At 40.1% G+C, this 23,574-nt stretch overlaps 1 protein-coding gene across 4 annotated transcripts in view; it reads left to right on the top strand.

The window, feature by feature from the left end:
* Positions 1 to 23,574, top strand: part of FKBP8 (FKBP prolyl isomerase 8) — a 442,948-nt gene that overhangs the window by 148,977 nt on the left and 270,397 nt on the right. For all 4 annotated transcript variants that reach the window (XM_044053847.1, XM_044053849.1, XM_044053848.1 and 1 more), the window contains exon 5: positions 5,013 to 5,230. In XM_044053847.1, the coding sequence (XP_043909782.1) occupies positions 5,013 to 5,230 (218 nt within the window). The remainder of the gene's footprint in view (positions 1 to 5,012; positions 5,231 to 23,574) is intronic.

Genomic DNA, 23,574 nt, shown 5'->3' with positions numbered 1-23,574 from the left:
TGAAAGCAATTCAAAAGGTACCTACAAAAGAACAAGGTCAAGGTTTTTATTCAAGACTATTTCTGGTACCAAGGAAGGACAAAGACTGGTGACCCATCTTAGACCTATCTATCCTGAACACGTACTTAGAGGTACCATAATTCAAGATGCTCACATTACAGCAGCTTCTTCCCATGTTGGGCAAGGAGTCTTGGCTGGTAACGTTGGACCTCAAGGAGGCATACCTGCATGTCCCTATCAGACAAGATTGCAGAAGATACCTCAGATTTCTTGCAGGTACAACGCATTATCAATTCTCTACATTGCCCTTTGGCTTATCTACTGCGCCCAGAGTATTTACGAAATGCCTGGCATCAGTAATTGCATTTTGCAGACAACGAGGAATACAAATCTACCCATATCTGGACGACTCCCTGATCCAAGCGGACAGCAAGGACATTCTGTTACAGCATTTGGCGTTTGTAATAAAAATGTTAAATTGCCTAGGGTACACAGTAAACAAAAAGAAATCAAAACTGATACCCTCACAACAGATAATATTCCTGGGTGCCAGCTTAAATACAAAGGTCCAGATGGTTTATCTCACACCAGACAAGCAAAGGAAACTGTCTCAATACTTCAGAAAAATGACAACTTTAACCCAGCTTACTGCAAGGAAAATCCTGCAGGCTTTGGGGTTCATGGCATCCTGCATTCTACTAATACCATTTGCAAAGCTGCATATGAGAAAACTACAATGGTACCTGAAAAACCTATGGTCTCAACACAAACACAGCCTGGAAACAATTATACCACTCATTCCATGCCTTCAAAAGGAATTTTTGTGGTGGGCTCAAGCATGCCAAAGAAACACGGGTCTCCCTTTCTGCATACCTCAAGCAAATCAAACCATCACAACAGATGCTTCAGAATACGCCTGGGGAGCACACATGGCAGGTCAGTGCATTCAAGGAAGATGGTCTCAAAAATGCATGCACCTTCACATCAACCAAAAGGAGATGCTAGCAGTACAAAATGCTCTTACAACCTTCAAGGACCTATTGCATCCAGGTCAACTATTAATAAGAACAGACAACACCACAGTTATGTGGTACATAAACAAACAGGGAGGCGCACATTCCTACCCCCTGTGCAGACGGACAATGACCCTGTGGAACACAGCATTGGCCTTACAAGTACAACTACAAGCGCAATTCCTGCCAGGAAAGGAAAACATTCTGGCAGACAAATTAAGCAGAAATATGACAGATCCTCACGAGTGGGAGTTACACCCTCAAGTATTCTCAATGATAGCACGGAAATGGGGACAGCCAGACATAGATCTATTTGTCTCCCACAGCAATTACCAGCTGAAAAAATTCTGCACAAGGACCTATCATCCACAGGCCTGGAAAGTGGACGCTCTATCCTTCAGTTGGACAACATTGACAACCTATGCCTTCCCACCTCTACCTCTACTGACAAACGTTTTACTAAAAGTCAGAGCAGAGAGGCCACAAATTATTCTTATTGCTCCGGACTGGCCTCGTCAGCACTGGTACCCGCTCCTAAAGAGCCTGTCTCATTCACCACCTTGGATCTTACCTCAATTCCCACTTCTGTTGTCTCAGCAAAATTACAAGATCCTCCACAGTCAGCTCAGGACACTAAATCTAGCTGCATGGAAAATACCTTAACTTATCAATCTACACTCCTCTCAAAGGAGGTCCAGAATGTCATCTTGGAGGCCAAGAGACCCAGTACCAGAAAAACTTACTCAGGCAAATGGAAGCAATTTTGTGCATGGAACCAAGCAAAAGGCCTAAATCCTTGGATATTAAATATACCTTAGATTCTACAGTACCTAGCTGACATGTTAAACAGTGGCCTTTCCTTCTCATCCATCAAAATCCACGCCTCAGCTATTTCAGCACAATACTATATGGATCCTCCCTTATTCTCACATCCCTTACCAAGACAGTTCCTCAGAGGGGCAAAAAATATAAGGCCCCCACGAAATCCACCATCTACAGCTTGGGACCTTAACTTCGTACTGGAAAAATTGACATTACCTCCTTTTGAACCTGCCTCCTCAGCAGAACTGCAATACTTGTCATGGAAAACAGCTCTGCTTTTGGCTATTACCTCAGCATGCAGGGTTTCGGAGCTACAGGCCCTTATGGCAGTACAACCTTTCCTCATTTTCCATCAGGACAGAGTCTCTTTACGTACCAACCCTACCTTCATGCCAAAGGTGGTATCCAGTGTGGCTTTGAATCAGGCTATCCATTTACCTACCTTTTATCCAAACCCCCAGAATAAAGGGGAGAGACTACTTCACTCCTTGGACATTCACAGACAACTTCGATACTATTTGGACAGGACAAAGTCATTCAGAAAATCTGAACAACTTTTTGTGTCTTATGCTGCTGGTGTTCAAGGAAAGGCTATTTCCAAACAGACTATTTCAAAATGGATAGCCCACTGCATCCGCTTTTGCTATTCATTTCATGGGAAAACAGTGCCAGGATACATCAGATCACACTCCACCAGGGCAACAGCTACCTCAGCAGCATATCTCAGGGGGGTCCCAACCAAGGACATTTTGGAAGCAGCTTCTTGGAGTTCAGTGCATACTTTTACCAAGCACTACCACCTGCCACTATACTCTAAATCTAGAGCGGGCTTTGCCACCGCAGTCCTGCAGGGCATTCTAGCCCCTCCTAATTCAGCCTAATACCAGCCACCCTTCCATAGCTTTGGGATTCACCCAAGTGTAATGACTGCAGCAGTGTATGGCACGATGAACATAGTACAGTTTTGTACCTACCATAAATGTAGATTTTCGAGTGCACATACTGCTGCAGTCCAGGTTTCCCTCCCTCCAACCCCTCTCAGGACAGGGCTTATGACAAACACCTCTAGCATACTTCCAACTTGGGGTACTCCTGTATGGTGTATTTGCTTACAACTACTGATTGGTTTTATCTACTTATGTAAGTTTGCATAACATCATGTATTGCCTGCCTATCTGGGGGCACCTGACATCTGGAGCAAGAAAAACTGAAGAAAATGTCGTCGACTGCCTCTTTTGTACCCCTGCCACTCTGACGTCAGGGAAGAAGCGACGACAACCGACGCTGGACCAAGACTTTGGAATTCGGCCGACCGAGGACCCACCTGATGGCAGGATAACCCAAGTGTAATGACTGCAGCAGTATGTGCACTCGAACATCTACATTTATGGTAGGTACAAAACGGTACTTTCTGCATCAAATAATGACTGTGATCCTCCAGGAAAAAAATATTCTGAAGATACCTGGATCCAGCAGCTTGAATCTTACACCTGCCTGTTGACATTCCATGATTGCTGGAGTAAATGTTCTCTTCTGCTTGGTGTACAATGAGCAACATTTTCCACAAACACTCTACCATCTCCAACTCTTGTAGTTTGTCCTTCTGCCACAGTTTTGTCCGAATCAACTCTTTAAGCTGATGGAATTGCATGTTTACTAGTACAAGTCTTGGCTGCTTTCATATGGCCAGGTTTGGCGCACATATACATGATGTACCCTTTCAATTAATCAGTCCTGCTGTGGAATGCCAGTCCAGTTGCTTATTTGTGCTTTCATAAAATTAATACATTCTGTTCCTTCCAGTTTCTCTGGTACAGTAGACAATTTCAGGTTTTCCCTACTTAATCTGTTCTGTAATTGTACTATTTTGTGACTGCTCTCTTCTTGAGCAGTCTCTTACTCGGTCAGCCTTTTTTCATCTCACCCTCTGATTGTTGCAGTTTTATCAGCACTTCTGAATATTTGTTTAAAGCATCTTCCATTTTTTTTTCCAGCTTTTTATTTAAGTTTATATACACCTTCAGTGTTTCTGTTATTTTTAATTAGCTCTGATCACATTTGACTTATTTTTTCCTGTAGATTACCGAAAGTCATGTCTTGTACCAAAGCTGAAGTTTGAACTGCTTTTGCTGAACAGCTGTAGCATTCTTTTCAGCAAGTGTTTTCTCCTCACCTTTTGTGGTTGATTTTTCTTTTAGCTTCTTTAAATTTATGTTTTGCTGGCATCCAGGCAGCGTACTTCATAGCATCAGTTGTGGTAACTTAAATATTTAATTGACTTCTTAGAACTAATAAGAAGGTCCAGTGACCTGGCCACATTAACAAAAGATAGATAGTAATGCAGCAAGTAGCTTTAATGCCGGTTGTGTTGATGTAGAGAGGTAATGCCCTCACTATGACCCAGATTACCCTAATTTGATTAACAGTAGACCCAGTCACTGTATAAAGTACCTGGAGTATTTGGATTGAGAGGATAATGCCATACGTCCTTCTTGGAGGAAAGAGTACTGTTTGTTTGTAGCTGTGGTAACACTCCGTAACAAAAGTTGTGGATTACATTCCAAGCTGTGGTTCACTTGTATGAAGAAGTCTGTCACTGGCTGGTATGCAGCATCCATCTCCCTGAGGTTGAGAGTTAAATGGGGAAGGTACAGAGGATCAGCAGCAGAGATTGGAGATCAAAAGAATAGTGAACATGTAAAATAAACATGACATTGGAAATTATTGTGGCTGTGGTAATACAAACTCACGGATTTGACAATATCCCATTCTTTGTCATGAGAAACTGCAAAAAAAAAAAAGGGCCTGGGTGCAGAGAAATAGACTTTTAAAAGGTAAGAAATCAATGGAATTAAGGGATGAGACATATATTTAATTACATTTTTTTTTTCTCTATATAGCATTGCTTGTTGACATATTTTTTTGCTGTCAGTGATGTGATGTGTAGTTAACAAGAAAGTCTGTTGCTGTTTTCTAGAACGGGTTTCTGACAAAAAAAAAGTCAAGCAGCAGTTCTAGTTTACTTTGGTAGAGCTGGGGTAAATAAGTATTATTTTTCTTTATTTACTGTGTAGTACACTAAACAAGCAAGTGAAAAAAATGTTCTTGTCATTTAATCCTGTTTGTTAATGACTGCCATACTTTTTGCTTGTTCTTCCCCACTTTTCCATATTGTAGACTACCAGATGTTCCACCCAATGCCAGTCTTCATTTAGAGGTTAAGCTACTGAAAGTGGAGGATGGTCCTGACCTGGAAACTCTCACAGGGACAGCAAAAATTGACCTAGCCAATCAGAAACGTGAGCGAGGAAACTACTACTACCAAAGGGCTGAATATGTGTATGCTATAAATTCGTATGATATTGCTCTCAGGATTATTGACACAACTTCAAAGGGTGAGTTACCATACTTGCTTGTCTGTGTGTTGCTTACTTTATCAAGTTAAAGTTTAGGATGTGAATATCATGTTAATGTAGTTAATTTGTAAGGCTGGTGATAGCATTTTGTGGGTCCCCAGCTGGTCAATTTGTGGGGCCCCCCTAGGCATAGCCAGTGTAAGTATTGCCATATCACTGTTTATCCCTGCTATGAAAGCTTTTAGTTCAAGCTGCAGTGTTTTATGAGTAGTATGCATAGGCTAAAATGACGCTACAGTGCTCTTAAATTATGACAGGCCTTTGTCCCACACTATGTTGGCATGTCTTACATGGTGACATTCACAGCGACTGGCATTTAGTTACAATAGTGATGCAAGGCTGGACTTGAGCAAAGTGGTGCACTAGGTACTCCCTACAATTTCATCCTCCTACACACGCACACACACACACACACACACACACACACACACACACACACACACACACACACACACACACACACACACACACACACACACACACACACACACACACACACACACACACACACACACACACACACACACACTCTTCAGTGCTCCACTGTTTTTTTCCTAACCATCTTGGGCTCTCTCAACATGCACATTACCTTTTTTTCTTTTTGTCATGTTTTACCTTATGGCTTCTTGATAAAGCTGAGGCTTAACTTTCTATATGCTCTGAAGTGCATTTTTAACTTTTTTTTTTTTTACACAACCATTTCATTCAATGACTGCTTGACCAGAAATTCTGACTGAGGAAAGTCATTGTTGCTGTTAAATTTTAGGTTTCCTTGTACCTTTCAACACACTGTTCCTGCTCAAAATAGCACAGTAGTAATGATTTAAGAAATAATTAAGCCTGGGCACCCAGAAGCCATATGGTTATAGATGCCCTGGGATGCATTTTAGGGCATTTTCTCAACTTTTCAATCCAATGGTGGCCTGAATAAAAATCATGAGCAAGAAAAGAATGTCTTTTTTTTTTTTCTTTCTATGAAGACTTAAGTTGTGCCCAAGGCTTAATGTTAAAAGCTGACAAAACAGTAGCTCGTAGCTCACAAACTAAAGAGACAGTTGTGAAGATGCACAAATCCTATCTGGGAATACTCCCTAACGCCCCCCCCCCCCACACACACACGCACAAAAGGACAGTCACTGCGTCTGCATCCCTTTGGTGTTAGATTGGAATGAAAGCAGAGGTTCAAATGGCCACAGTTGTGTATTTCAAGTAACTGCTATCATACATGTACGTAGCATTAACTCCTCAAACCTCAACCTGTTAGCACAAGAAATCTGGATAAAGCGTAAAATAATGGGGAGACAAAGTCCCAAAAATATGCACAGATTTTAAATAAAAAAAGATTTGTGTTAGTATGCATTTTTTGAAGGATATGAAATCTGAAACTTTAAATTATTTAGTCACTTCAGTCCTCAGTGATTTGCCAGAAAACAACACATTTTATGAGGAGTAGACCAAAAGTATGAGGCAGAAATCTGGACATTCTGTGAAAATTTGGACAGTTGAGAGGTATGCCTCATCCCTAACCCCCATAGACAGCCACCTGTATTTGACCCTGATGTGTGGTTGTGAAGAAAGTAAAAAAAAAAAAAAAATGATTACAGTAATATATTCCACTTTGTTGCTCCTAGACCTACACTGCCACTGTAAGAGCTCTAGTAACCTTCTTTATACACCTCTTAGGCCTGTGGAAAAAAAAAACAATGACCACATTGTTCCCACCCCAAATACAAGCTATAATGGACCTCCTGTGCACACCAATAAGGTTTGATTGTGATGAAAACAAAAGTAGTAATGACCACACAATCCCCAGCTCCCCACATAGCATACATTAGCCTTCTGTACACACATCTGAACAAGGCTGGTTTTAAAATGGGTGTGGTTGAGGGCAGAGGCTACCATTAAGTCCATGTCAAAATTCATTTGTACAGTCTGTATTGTTGGGGCTGACAGACTCCAAGAACATCTAAGTGTCTGAATGTGCAGTGATATATTTTTTGCCTTGCTTTTGAAGTATAATTTGTTTTTAACTGAAATTTTTATGCTACCCATATGTCCGGGCATTATTGTGCTTGAATGGACAGGTAAAAGTCAGTGATTGTTAAAAAAAAAAAAAAAAAAAAAAAAAAAAAAGTTGCCCAAACACACAGACACACACTTTCTGCATGTTCACCTTCAGGAAAAAGGAAGGAATTCCATTTCACCTGCTGCATGTTTTTGAGGCACTGGGTTTAACAGGAGCATGTGGATAGACAGATGGACCTGAAGGGCATGCAGAATCCACATAGCCAAGAACTCAACCAATGCAAAGCACTATGAGATGGCAATGGTACTCCCTGTGCCATGGTAACAATGAACAGTTGTGTTCACAAACCCTCTTCCTGCTAAACCACCAAAAATAGCCACTTATCTTGTGCAAGGTCTGTTTGTGATGGTAAGTGAAAGCAAATATGGCATCTTGTTAATTTTAAGTGCACTGCAACCACACCACACACCCCCCCCCCCGTACATGCACACTCAATCATAATGGCAATGCTGATTGTGCTAGAAAGTGAAATAAATTATAGCCAGCTTGTTGCTCTTGTGTTGCAGTGCGCACACACACGCGCGCACGCGCACACACACACACACACACACACACACACACACACGCACACACACACACACACACGCACACACACACACACGCGCACACACACACACGCGCGCACGCACACACACGTGCACGCGTGCACACACACACACACACACACACACACACACACGTGTGCGCGCACACGCACACACGCGCACGCACACACACACACACACACACACACACACACACGTGCACGCGCGCACACACACACACACACACACACACACACACACAAGCACTCGCACACACACTATAATACTGGGTTTGCACTTAATTTCATCAAATAGCTATATGTTGTGCAACATTGTTACTGTTTGTGACTGTTATTAAGCAGTTGTCAAAAACAGCAGCAGGGTAAGTCACTTTTATTTACCACCTTGAGGAGTAATGCAGATCTGTCACTGTCCCTGATTTTGCCCCATAATTTTGCTCTGTCTGTCGTAAAACGTTTGATTTGCTGGTAAATCATTCAGGTTACATACAGTCAATAAATCCAGACATCAGAATTTCGTACTTATTGTCCAAAAAATACACGTTGATGCAAAATGTGTTTTATTAATTATTGAAGTGAATTAGTGTAATAATGAGCGTTTCTGATTTTGAGCCTTTATGTTGCTATTATTTTTGGCTTTTGGCCAAAATTCTTGAGCAAAGAATTGTTATTCTGCCACTATTTGTATAACTCCCAAAAAGAAAAAAACATCCCTGAGGTTAAAATCCAAGCTGTGCACTGAAATCAGTCACGTTGGGCTGCTGATCTCTTGTGCTTATCTTGCACATCATCATTCACTGATTATTGGCTTTATTCTAAGAGGATCTTATCACAACCCTGTTTCAGCCAAAGAGGTAATTGGAAAATGAGTCAGTTTTCCTCTCTCCTCATTTTCCTTGACCAGCAGCAGCTTTTGTGGCCCCCCCCCCCCACACACAGTCAGGGATGATTATGCACCCTCCCAGCAGCCATGAGTATTGCAGGTGCCTAAAGCTGGCTATGGCAGTTTTAGTTGAAAGAATGTCCATTAGCAGGATTTCGAGCGAAGTATGTTAGTGGTAAAATTGTTCTTCTTCTTTTGGCTTTTCCCAGTTAGGGGTTGCCACAGCAGAACTCCGGTCCGCTAATGATTAGCAGTAGATTTTTTTTTACGGTGCCGAGGTGCCAGCCCGACACCCAACCTTCAACGAAGGCACACACCCATTCACGCATGTCTTTCGAATGCCACTCGACCATGGAGAGGGCATGCAGACTCCACACAGAAAGCACTCCAGCCGAGAATCGAACGGGAGAACCTCTTGCTGTGAGGCGATAACACTACCGCTGCACCATCGTGGTAGTGAAATTGTGAAGCCTATTACTTGATAAAACACTTTTACCATAACAGAGTACTTTAAATTTTAGCAGAAATATAAATGAGTTGTTACCTACCTGGTTTTAAGTACACAAGATTGCTTTGTAGCTTTTGTTGGTTTGACAGACATAATACAAAATATCAAAATAACTTGCTGTGGTTCGGGGCCCCCACGACTGCAGGGTTCACTGGTGCTTAAAGCTGGCTATGTTCATTTTTATTGTTTTTATTTGGAATTACTAGTTTGTGGATTACTGAGAAAAGGATAGTGAACAGCCCAGGCCTTGGTAACCCTTTGTTCCTACATCTTGAGTACAATGCCTATAAAGATCAGGAGACAGGAAGTGTCTTTTAGTCCCGTAATTGGAAATCATTTCAGCTTCTGTCTTTTAAGATGTTTGAGATAGTTGAAGTAGATGTTTTCTCATCCCATCCCCAAAACTGTGTATTTTGATACAAAGTCATTGTCTTTTGGATGAATTCTGAATCCCCCCCCCCACATTTGTCACAGTGGTCTGTAGGAAAGCCCTCCTCCTAACTGGCTTTTGTCTAGATGTGACCACTTTTTATATTTTATGAGGTGTTGCACATAATGAAATTAATGCATCAGTGTTTTGTGCCTGCAGATTTGCTTCTGGGTGATGTACAAAAAAGGGTCATGGCTTTGTGAGTTAATCAGCTGGTTAACAAAATGTAAAATAATTTTGCAGTTAAGGCACTGAGAGCCGCCACATGCTTGAATGGCTTATCACATTCTGTGTTTATAAAGCTGTAAGCAAAGACCTTTGATTTCCAGCTTGTAGTGGTGCCTTTCTTTGTTGCAACTTCTGAAAGGAGATGATCTTGGTAGTCCATTTAACATGACCTGTAGTCAAACCCTAACATGGATTGTAGCACTGCAGACAGATGCACTTTCTCTACACAGTTACTGGTTTTGTGTTAGTTTAATATATTTTTGATAACGGTTTTCTTTTTGTTTGACAAGTGCTGATGCAGTGTGTCTGTACCACAAATGTGCCATTTTACAGTAGTCTTCTAGAAATAGAGTTTCAGCTTAGGAGGGAGGACACAGGGTCTTAAGGCCATCTGTCTCTATCTGGGGGAGAGGGGGGAGGAGAATGGATTAAGGTAGTTTTTATCAGAGGCATTGATTGCAGCAGCATTCTGATTCATCTCAGGGCAGTAACTGTGCACAGGATTATGCTCATCTGCTGGATGTTCTTCGTGTTTCACTGTTGCAGTCATTACATTTGGTAATCTGCTGGCAGGTTGCCCTCAGTCGGCCTGAATAATGAAGTCTTGGATCCTGCGTCGGTTGCTGTCTCCTCTTCCATGACGTCAGGTCATCAGGGGTGTAAAACATGCAGCTGACGCCATTTTATCCAGTTTTTCTTGCCGCGCGGTGCCCGAAGCAGAAGCAGTTCGTAAGTGCCGGTCATCCGATTCCTGAAATTTTGGCATTCGAGTTTCAGAACCGAAGCCTTCAGCTAAAGCTAAGTACCCCATTGGGGAAACTTTTTTTCTTGCTCCTTACCGATGTCAGTAAAAGTTAATAATTACATTACTTGTGGGAAGCAAATACCTCATAAGGATTTTCATTTGTGCTGTATTCCTTGCCTAGGCCCAGATCATAATGTGCCTTGCTGTCGGTTTTGTGCTAGATTTAACCAACCATTTAACCATTTATTAAGTGTCTATATATTTTTGCTTCAAAATATTTTGGATCCAGATTTAATTACCCTGAAATGTCGTCAGTTAGCAACCCGACTACCGGAGTTTACAAAAAACGCAAAGAAAAAGACAGAGACAGACCGTCGAGGTCCAAAACCGATGACTAAGCTTCTCCTAAGTCAGTCGCCGGTACTCAGTGAGGTGCTTTCCCAGCCCCTGATACCCGCTACCTTTGAGTCGCAGGCCTCTACCGAGACCCATGCAGAGTCCGGTATGCCGCAAGATTCTCAGAGTATTGAACCCGTGGATGTCTCTCCCTTGGATGGGTCTGCAGCCGCTGTGCAGGCACTGGCTTCTGAGGGTGTTTTCAGGCTTCAACATTTTTATATAAAACCGATGCCAACTTCAAAAACCTTCTTGAAAAAATAGCCAAACCAGGAACTGTGCCCACTGTCGTCTCCGTTGAAATAACCACAAGATGTAACAAGCTCTTAAGCACTGTTAACTTGGTTTAATCCTTAGGTAAAATAACAGCATATAAAATGACAGCATATAAAATGAATGGAAACACAACTTAGCGCTTTCACCCTCCTATTGAGGGCATCATCAGAGTTGTGTATAAAAAATACGTTGAAGTTTAAATAACGTCCTTGAAAAACACACCTCCTAACAAACACCAATCAGATTAATCTATTCAAACAGTAGGTCGTTTGAGATTCTTGTATAGTGATCTATGTAATACAAAAGTGTTACAAAAAAACTTCTATAAAATCACACCACATCATAGACTATTACATTTACACTGTTATTAAAAATAAAAATAATAAACTAACAAAAAATAATAAACAATTCCAATAAAATGTAATTTATATAAATACTGTAACACCTAACAAAAAAATAGTAGTATGGTAATAAGGTTAAGCACTAATACCAAACAACAGTGTGTGTTACAATTAATGTTAATGTGTATTCCTATTGTATTGTCAATGCCCTATATTTCAACAAACTTGCTAATGAAATGTGTTCATTAATCCCTGGTGGTCTCGAGGCATTCAGCCTAAGTTGCCATATAACCTCTTTTACCTCCAATAATAACTTTTCATCACCCCCATTGTCTCTATAGGGAATTCTATCGATAATAAAAAACAAGAATTTTTTAAAATTGTCACATCTAATACTGTGAGTGTATAGTGCACTTGCTGTTTTCTTGTTTTTAATATCCCTAACATGTTCTAAGATTCTCAATCTCAGCTTTCTAATGGTTTTACCCACATAGATTACATCAGTAGTATGTTGGTATTGCTTAATGATACATCTACGTATCTTAGAGTGTCTAGATACGACGTGTATAAAGCATATACAAAAATAGACTGGCAAATTTATGAATGGTTTTTGGAAGGTATTCTAGATAAGGAAGAACACGATTTTTTAGTTGTGAATTCCCCAGTTATTCCATCTATATTTGGGATACCAAAAATACATAAATCGGACATAAACCCCCCCCTTCCGTCCAATAGTTTCAGCTAAAAGATCTAAGACTGAGACGCTTGCAGCTTATGTTGATTTTCACTGTAAGAATATATATCAGAAAACTGTACACGTGTTAAAGGACTCCTGGCATTGCTTGGATATCATTAGGAACACTCAATGGGAAGAAAATTACATCTTTCTAACCATTGATGTAGTGAACTTATTTACGGTTATCCCCAATGACCCAGGGGTAAATATGTTTAGAAACAGCTTATACAGATTGTCTACACACCATATAGTGAAACAAAACCTATTAGTTGACTTAATTGAAATAGTATTGAACAACAATTATGTTAGTTTTGAAGGGGATTTTTTTAAACAAAACACAGGTGTGGCAATGGGGGCAAAATGTGCCCCATTATATGCCAATTTGGTTTTAATAGATTTGGAAAATGAACATGTGATGTCATCCAAATTTTACAAGGATATAGCGTTATATGTACGCTTTTTGGATGACATTTTGATATTTTGGAAGGGTAAAGAGGAAGATATAGCCTATTTTGTCGAATCTCTAAATAAATGTACATCATTTCTTAAGTTTACATACAATGTGCAACATGACAAATGTGAATTTCTAGACATAATGCTAATTAAGGATAGATTAAACAACAGACTTAATTCAAGCATTTTTCGTAAGAAAACCTACTCTAATTCATTTCTTCATTTTGAAAGTTGTCACCCCTACTTTCAAAAAAAGAACATCATTAAAGGACAAATGGTAAGACTTTCCAGGTTAATTAGTGATAATACTACATACAACATTGAGATAAATAAACTGATTGACATGTTTCATGAAAGGGGCTACCCTAACGATATCTTATTGAGTATTAAAGAAGAAATTATGGTTAAAAGAGAGACGATTTATAAACCTATTTTAACAGCAGGGTTGATAGTGGAGAATAGGAAAGAGATAACTAATAAATCAGGTCCATCTATGATATTACCATTTAATGAGGACAGTGCTAACATTATGCACATGATTCAAGATATTTGGATAGGGTCCCTTTCATCGGACATTACAAGCACAGTTGGAGTCTTACCTTCGTTCACATTTAGTAGGGGTAGAAATTTGAAACAATATATGGAAAGTACTAACTTACAGGTTCCATACAAACATTGCATGATGAATAAATGTGGATTTTGTAGTACGTGTAAGTACATTAATAATGGGCCATATGTTTCAGTGCACAACTACAATAAAACTATAGCTAGTCCAGGGCAAGTTAACTGTAATACTAGGATGGTGGTGTACTTGGCTACATGTTTGTCATGTAATACATTCTATGTGGGTAAAACCATTAGAAAGCTGAGATTGAGAATCTTAGAACATGTTAGGGATATTAAAAACAAGAAAACAGCAAGTGCACTATACACTCACAGTATTAGATGTGACAATTTTAAAAAATTCTTGTTTTTTATTATCGATAGAATTCCCTATAGAGACAATGGGGGTGATGAAAAGTTATTATTGGAGGTAAAAGAGGTTATATGGCAACTTAGGCTGAATGCCTCGAGACCACCAGGGATTAATGAACACATTTCATTAGCAAGTTTGTTGAAATATAGGGCATTGACAATACAATAGGAATACACATTAACATTAATTGTAACACACACTGTTGTTTGGTATTAGTGCTTAACCTTATTACCATACTACTATTTTTTGTTAGGTGTTACAGTATTTATATAAATTACATTTTATTGGAATTGTTTATTATTTTTTGTTAGTTTATTATTTTTATTTTTAATAACAGTGTAAATGTAATAGTCTATGATGTGGTGTGATTTTATAGAAGTTTTTTTGTAACACTTTTGTATTGCATAGATCACTATACAAGAATCTCAAACGACCTACTGTTTGAATAGATTAATCTGATTGGTGTTTGTTAGGAGGTGTGTTTTTCAAGGACGTTATTTAAACTTCAACGTATTTTTTATACACAACTCTGATGATGCCCTCAATAGGAGGGTGAAAGCGCTAAGTTGTGTTTCCATTCATTTTATATGCTGTCATTTTATATGCTGTTATTTTACCTAAGGATTAAACCAAGTTAACAGTGCTTAAGAGCTTGTTGCATCTTGTGGTTATTTCAACGGAGACGACAGTGGGCACAGTTCCTGGTTTGGCTATTTTTTCAAGACCGTATTTTCAGTGAGTGTGAACTTCAAAAACCTGCCGGTTTAATGGGCCATGTACACTTAAAGCAGAGGGAAGGTAGAGGTGGTAGTGAAGAATTCTAGAGAAACGGCACCCCTTCCTTGAAAAAGGGCTACAGCATTGTGTACAGGCACCACAGTATTAGATAATAGAAGGAAGTTTAAGCCCATATAGTGGTAGTTAAGGGAAGATAAGTTATTTTTTGTAGTGCATTAACTAAAAGAAAGTCAGAAACCATAATGACTCTTTGTATTCATTGCAAATGGTAGATGCTGAGTTCAGTCTTCTCATAGAACACTTGATCTCTGCTCCTCATGTATTTTCCAGAAGTAACTTATCAGTACTGCTGCTGCAAAACTTTCCATTTGATTCAATATTTCTTTCCAAGGATGTGTTCCTGTAAGCTCATCATCCTGGATTGTCCTGCCCTTCCTTCTGCCTTGAAGTTAATGGCTGCCAGTCTTAATAAACACACAGTAGTGGCAGTAGGTAAACTTAACAGTAGGGTAGATGTTAATTGAGTTGCCTGTGTGTCCATTGTCTTCTTTCTTCACGACAGAGCATCATTCTTTGCACTGTCATTCACCCAAGGGTTAGGATGTGTAATGATATTAGATGGACTGACATCAGGCACGAAATGTGGTGTTTCTTCTTCACTGCCTAATGGGTACCATCTAGAATCATGCTTTTGAATTTGTTAGGTGTTGGTGCAGTCACTTAGATGGTTCTCAGCCTCCTCCAGGAAATGAAGCACAGTCCTGATTGTTGACTCCCATCATTATTTCATCTGTCCGATATTATGGGAGATTTGTGAACATGTATGGTAAAGTGTTAAGACAGAAGAATGTTGGAACACAGATTTATTTGCAGAATTAAATTTAAAAATGTAATGAAAGTACATCAGCCTTCTTGGCTTTTCTTAGTTTTACAAGTCATTTACAATTTATAGAGGATCTTCACAGTAAGGTTATAATCTTTAGAGACATCTCCACCATATATGCTCATTCCCATACAAGCCATCCAGCAAAAGGCTGCTGAACTAAGGTGACAGCTGTGTGCCTTGTCAGGACTTTCATTTATCTCCATCAGAAAAAATCTTCACATTAACTTGCTTCAGGCCACATCCACAGTAGCTCCTAACTGGATCATCCAGTCCTAGAAAATGTAAATCTATAGTCAGACTCACGGCCTTGACTCATGATGAGCCAACTGATTGAGGAGCCAGCTTCAGGTCTGTCTACTGCCAGGTTACTGTGTACAAACTGTTTTGTCCGTCCTTATTCTGTTTAATACAGCAATTGCCTGGTTAATTTTCATGAGAATGTAACAGCACAAGATGCCTTTATTTTTGTATATTTATTGAGTGTTACTTAGCTGTTTTTTACTCCTTGAAGGTTTTTTGGCTGAGGCGCTAGAGTGAATAAATCTTTTTCACTTGAGGCTTTTGGCTGTTCTTCTGTGGTTAACTGCATTTAAAGACCCACCTTTTAACATAATTTCACAACCATTCCTCTTCCCAACACAAAATTGGTTTTGAACTTGTACAGATGGGTGGCAAGTCCTAGACAACCAATCGACATTCATATTAATAAACTCTGGTTTACAGGTGATTATATATTGTCATAATTTTGTATTGCCATCATGTTTACTCAGCCGCTTCAGTGTGGCATGATCAGTCACCTGGTTAAGGTGTTTACCAAATAAGTTGTGGTGCCAGGATAGAAAAACTGAATAAAAATGTGATGCATTTTTTTCTTTATTTTTTTTTTAATGTTGACACCTGTGCACGCTATATTTAAGCTCTGTTTAATCCACAGTATGTGTGTTTCCTGAAAAATGTGTGTACTTGTGACTTTTTCTGTGTGAATGAAAGGAGATAACAGGACATTTGATACTTGGATCTGAAGTGTACATTGTAACTTTGTGTAGCTTATGAGGAAGGATTTGATAGTTTACATATAATTAAGTCATGCAATGGATTGGAGACGGGGGAAAATGCAGTCACAATGTACTTCAAAAGTCATCTGCCAGAAATAAAAGGAAACTGACATTAAAATGCAGACAGTTAGTAGATGTACCCCATTTACTGTCAGTCAGTCCTTTTCTATTGTTTTTCTGTATGGGAATGGAAGTAATGGCCGCTGATGTAATGTAGTTTCAATGGCTTTTCTATGGAATGGAAACTATGTACTGTGATCTCTTGGTTTTGTATGGGAAACAGGAACTGTCATTTGGTAGTAGCTTTACAGACCTTGGTACACGCACGCGAGTGCTGTTCTGCCTTGTAGTTAGGCTAGTATCTTTTTCAGTAAGAATATGCTAGGATATTTATTTAGGTGAAGATTAAATTTTTCTGTACATATGAGCCAGATTCATAGAGGTCTACACTAAGTGTACATTGTTCTCAGTGAATAGGCAGCACAAACATAACTCCACCTTCTTTTTCATAATTTTTGTTTTCTTACTAATTTCCGTCATCCTTAAATTTCGAAGTGGATTCATAAAGATTACCACAAAGTCTTGACTACATGTACACGTAATCTTTCTGAGTGAATAGACAGCACAAAAATGTGGTAGGGATGTTCTTGAATACAGGTCATGTACACTTAGTGTACATTTAATGTAGTCGTTCATGAATCAGGCCCTATGTCTGTATAGGTCTGCATTAGTTCACTGAAAGTTTTTTTTTTTTTTTCAGCGAACACCTTTCCATTGACCCCTATTCAGCGTAATTCACCTCTGAGAGTCACTGAATTTACTAAGGGCAAGGAAGTAGTTGGCCAGCTACGCATCCTTGCCCTTTTCTCCACTGTAGTGCGATCTCTGAGTTTGTATATATAGTTGGGGGGTGTTTGATTTCATTAGTTGTGGGTTCTTTTGTGCTGTGGGGCAGTTGTTTCCTTGCCTTGGGTAAATTCCACAAATCGCAGAAATTAATTTCACTGAATAGGGGTCGACAGAATGGTGTTTTGTTGGGGGGGGGTGGGGATTTCGGCGAACTAATATAGACCAGTCTATGTAACTGTCATTTTTATATTCTCTGTGCATTGTTTTGACCTCTGCATATTTGTTTGTGTTATCTACCAGAATTGTATTTATTGTTCAAAGTAAGGTTTTATTTATTCACTCCTAAAGTCTAGTGGCTAGTATTTTATTTATGCAGTCTATACAATGACATATGGGTCCTTCAGCCATTTGTCTGATTAGACCTGGCAACATCCATGCTCCAGCCTTGAGCACCTTAAGAATTTCCCCAGTCATAATTCATCTGTCCCCTAATGACCTTAGATCTAATTTGATACCTTTGTGGCCAGATGCGTACTCTCCAGCTAAGAGCTCCCCCCTTTTTTTTTCTATATTGAAAGGGTTGCCCCTCCACCCCAGCTGCAATGCTGGCAGCCATGCCTTTGCATTTTGCTCAGTTGCTGCTGTTGAGGTCTCTGCTCTCTGCTTTTCAGTTCTGATCTGCTCATTGGAGCTGTCCAACCTCATGGTCTGTGTGCCTCCTCCTGCTTTTGGGACCATCTCTGTAAAGGGTATTTCAGACCCAATGGTTGGAGTGAAGTCTTCTGTTCCTACTGCCGTAGGCTTAGCTTTTCAAGTGCTGGGATGATGACTGGTTCTATTGCAGTGAGTCTCATCAAGTATGGTTTCACCCTGAGACACCCTTCGTAGCTTGCCTTCCCCTGTTAAAGCATCTGTGACGCCCCTGCACTGGCCCAGTAATCAAGAAACCTCAATCCTCACCACTGGCAACAGTGGGGAATGTACACACTGGGTGGATTACAAGTACACACACAGTAAAATGCAGTTTCCTTAAGAGCACACAGAGATCAGTCAGTCTGGGGCTGGTTTCTCCCTCTTTCTCCAGATCCCCAATAAGACTCTCCACTGGCACTGCTATAGGATCGAGATCTCAACTGAGTGGCCAAGCTAAAACCTCCAGCACCCTCTCTGTCCAACTAGTGCTTTGTGCCCCTACACACACACACACACACACACACACACACACACACACACACACACACACACACACACACACACACACACTGAGAAAAGCTGGCACAGGTTTACTAGCTATGCCCCCTTCTACCTAGACTATAAGGTAATTCCATATGCCACCAGCACTCTTATCAGCTACTTTAAGGCCCTTAGCAAAGAGTGTCCAATCCTACTGTCTAATGCTACTATTAATCCAAATGGTAGTCTGACCAAGAGCAAGGTTATTTAGGAGTGTCCTGTACAGTGTTACCATATAGATATACAAGTACTCTAAGAGCTTAAATATCTCTAAACAGACCAGCCACAATTAAAAGTTTTAAAATTATTTAATAATAAATAATAAAAGAACAAGACAATACTCTGTAAGCAATCTGTTACATCAGAGTTCAAAATCACAGGAAATGTTTAAAGCAACATTGCAGGACAGTCTCAAAGAAAACATCTAAGCTATACTTTACTATATTCCTATCTGAAACTAAAAGAGTTACTATGCCCTAGAAACTTACTTACAGCAAGGCAAGTGCAGAAGGTGATGAGTGGATATTTGTGGTCTCCCCCTCTCTGTCTCTCTCTCTCTCTCTCTCTCTCTCTCTCTCAGAGAGTTCTTAAATTAATATCAAATATTACTGCTGGATTAGCTTGGATGGCATCACTTTTTGGTCACCTGACTTTAGTTCCTAAGCTCAACCCCGAGTCAGAAACTGCCAACATTTAACATCTCTCTGTGAAAATACATACCCTTCTGATGTTTGCAACTACTAGAGGACATAAATCAATAAAATACTTACAAAACAACACAGAGAGTCCCCTAGTGGATACATCCTGTCGCCTGTTGACTGAAACTGCAAGATAAGTTTTATAAAACAATCCTAAAACAATTTAATTTCAAGTATTTTCTTGAAGCTTTGCAAGTTAACCCTCTGTGTTCTAGTTTCTACTGTTTCCACAATTACAGTAGTTTATATACATCTATATGCTAAGCCAGCAGAGCATGCCGTGGTTACATTTTAGCTCAGTACAGAACATACAGTTCTAACACAGTTGTAGCACAAGCTTCTTACATGAAGCATGTTGGCCTTTGCAAATGACACATAACCACTTACAAAATTCTAAATAGCTGGGCTGGCAGTATTTCCTTTTGTCACACTTCTATATAAATCATTCACAAATGACAAAGAATTATTTACAAAATTCCAGATAGCTGGGCTTGCAGTATTTCCATTTGTCACAGCAACCAAAGGCCAGAGCAGGGCCATGAGCCTCAATCCCCCTGCTCAACATAAGCTTCAGTCCTGTGAGGAGTCTGGTAACTCATCCCCTGACTTGGCAAAAAGATGCCATGCAGAAGGAAGCATTTAGACTCCCTTTCAGTCTCTTTAGATTTTGACAGATTATCAAAAGGGCTCCACACAATCCCCTTTGGAGGATGCCTCATTTGGCAAGATTTTGAAGTTAATGTGCTAGAGAGAAGCTTGGCCAGTAGACCTCCTGTCTCAGGATAATACTGTACTGGTCAAGGCTTATGGCTTGGTAATATCTACATTCTGGGTGGTACCGCCAAGTGACAAACCAATAGTTTTGATGATCTGGAGATCATGGCAGGAGTCGGTAACAAACTGTAAAATAGTCCTTTCCAAGCCTGACAAGATTTTCTAACCACCAACAGACAAACAATATTGTTCTAAATCTCTGGCTGTAGGTAACATCATTGTGATGGCAGCTACGAAGAGAGCTTTCTTAAATCTCTTCTTCCATTCACCCATCAAATAAAGTCCACGACAGTGGACAGATAAGGGAAGTGGATATTTGTTTCAGCCACCTTCACTCTAAGGTCCTTGAATTGCTCCAAACACATGAACAGAGTCTTGAGAGATTTGGTTTAACAGGCTTTATCTACACTGAAGGACCCTCTCACAACAGCGACTAGTACTCCACTTGAGGTAACCTTGATTACTATGTTGTTTTTATAACCAATATCTTCATGTGACTAATACACAATGGGGCAGATAGAGCAGCTAGGATAACTGGATCTGATCTAGTACTGAGACACCAGGCATGACTGCACTTGTGACATTGTTAGCAATGTCAAGGCATCCTTCACTAACTGTCCCTGTTGTGGATCATCCCTGTTTGGTCCCTCAGTGAGGGAAAGGATACAGAAATGTGAGCAGACAGATTTTCTGCCATTGGAGTGAAGTTGGAGATTCCACAGAGATAGTGTAGCAGGAGCCTTGATTTCTTTGGTTCAGAAAGTCTAAGCATCAACAGTCCGATTTACCTTCTAATGTGGGTACCACAGCTGAGGGTGGTCTCAATAACGGATGCAGGCCCAGAGGCAGAGGAGGTCTACAAAACCAAGGATGCCACCGTCCATTTTAAGAGCGTAAGCAACAATATCCCTGAAGGGCCTGTTTGCCTCCTCCACTTTGGAGGCAGTCTGCAGATACCTTTCCCTCAACTCCACAGCATGGCAGGTCATCACACAAGACAAGTGGATAAGAAGGATGATATCCAGAGGCTGTTGCTTTCCCTTTTTCTTAACTTTACCCCAGCCCCTCAAGTTGTTGCCAGACATTCCACCCAATTGTGCAAAAATGGCCCAATGAGATTTAAACTCTTAGAAAAAGGAGCAATCCAGAAAGTCCCATTAGACAAGACAGGGTCAGGCTTCTGTTCATGGTTCTTTCTATTTCCCAAGAAAACTCAGAAACTAAAGCCCATCTTGGATCTAAGCCTACCAAATGGGTATGCTCGCAAGATCTGCTTCAGGATAGTCATGGAAGCAGACAGTTCTACCCTATCTTAGGCCACACTGTTGGATGTGCTTTGTACATTTCCATGGCTATTAACTTCAGATAAAATTGCAAAGGAATCAAGTAGACTTTTGTACTTCTGGATAGGTGGCAGTCTATCAATTCAGGTTTCTGCAGTTCAGTCTCACTACAGCATCCAGGGTGTTTACCAAATGCATGGCTGTCATAGCAGCCCACCTATGGCTTATGGGGTACAATATTTTCCTCTAGCTAAATGATTAGCTCCTGGGTGCCCCCTCAATGGACTCTTATCAAAGCCAGAAACTATAATGGCTAATCCTTGGAAGTCCAACCTGACACCTGCTCAGATTATCACATATATAACGTTTAGGCTAGACACTACCCAGTCCATATTTTTTTTACTACAGGAAAGACTTCAGACCTTGAACGACCATTCATTCCCTTCTTCACTGCTTTTCTTTTGCTCCTGTAGTTCTGAGAGTCCTGGGCCTCATGGATTCTTCCAGTCTAAGGATTCAGTTAGCATGTTTTCACATGAAATCTTGCCATGACTTCTTCAAGCCTCATGGTCTAAACTACTGCACTCCCTGTTCAAAGCCATTGTCCTCACAGATTCTTGCAGACCTTATCTGAGGTGATGTTTAAATTCACCAATTGTTTCAGTTGGAAAGCCCTTCATGACCTCAAACACATTATTCTAATGAACACAGATGCCTCCTACCTGGGGTGGGAATCCATTTCAAGGGGAGTATGGTTCAAGATTAATGATCCAGTGTAGATGCCAGTGTACACAAAAATGTTTTGAAGGTGAGGGTGGTCCTCTTTGTGTTGCAGCAACTTCAGGACCACCTTCCCCAGGACATTATCTCGATCCAAACGGGCAATATGACTTTAGTTTGGTATGCCAGACAAGGAGGAACCAGGTTGTACCCGTTGTGGAAATGGGCAATGGCCTCTCTCCACTTTCTTACTGCAACAGACATTCCTGAAGTTTCAAATTGCCTAGGGAAGCATGCTTAAAGTGGTCCCTCAGTGGAACAGTAGCCAATCACATTTTTGATTGCTGAGCACCCCTTGCTGCAACCTGCTCACCTCTCCCCCGACTGGAAGGTGCAGAAAATGCTTTGCCTTGATTCATCCCTCCAGGACATTTACCAAGGGACTTACTGTCTTAGCAATGGCCTCTGGGCTGCTTTATGCTTACTCCCCTCTCCCTTTACTTTCCAGGTTCCTGCGGAAAGCAGTGAAGTGGAAAGCATGTTGCAAATGTTAAAACAGCAAAAATCAGGTATCAGAGCGAAACACAGCTGGTAAGTTTTAAAACACATCCAAAGGCAGCAATTCCATCCAGTGTAAGTCTTTTATTGAAACAAACAGATAAATCTGGTAAGCGCTTTCACCCAACAGGACTTCATCAGACTGTAATACATCACGTATAACAACTTCTTATTCAAACGTATTTTCTTAAAGTGACAAGATCATAGTCTTATCAAACATCTTATTCTAAAAAAAATAATTACATCACCATCTAAAAAATAACAAAAATATATATAAAAATATATATAAAGAAATGTGTAAAAGAAATATATAAAAAATATATATAAAACGTATAGAAAATGCGTAAGAAAATATATACATTTTAATACAAATGCATAAATACTAATAATATATACTCAACTAATAAATACTCTCATTTCATAAGAACATAAATTTCATGCATCTGTTATACACAATATATGATAGTCTTCACCAACTGGTGGACAATTGGTTCTGTCTAAGCCTGCTAGACTTCAAAAACGGTTTCTGGGGTACCTTGTCATTAAGATCTGGATGAAAGTCAGCCCTAAACCGAATTATCCATTTAGCCTCCTGTGTTTCAGTAAGGTTCCTAGTGTCACCACCTCTAGGACCTGTGAATAACATCTCAGTGACTCTGAAGGTGAACATATGTGTGTCCTTTTTCAGATCCTAAGGAAATGGCCTTTGATCAGGTAGAAGCAGAGCACCCTACAGTTACAATGGAAAATGGTAATGTCAGGATCCCCCTGTTTTACACCAAGGACGTGGGCAGTGTTAAAGATGTTATTGGATAGCACTGAGGTACACCAAGTTTCGTGTACAAGAATAGGTCCAACCTGAAGAAGTTGTTGTGTTATCCTAAGAAGGGTAGGAAGGAGAGCGTTTATAATACCCTTGGTACAGTT

This window comes from Protopterus annectens, chromosome 13.part0 (assembly GCF_019279795.1).
Source record: "Protopterus annectens isolate FY-2018-M chromosome 13.part0, PAN1.0, whole genome shotgun sequence".
Lineage (NCBI taxonomy): Eukaryota > Metazoa > Chordata > Ceratodontiformes > Protopteridae > Protopterus > Protopterus annectens.
This window is presented reverse-complemented; position numbering and strand designations above follow the sequence as displayed.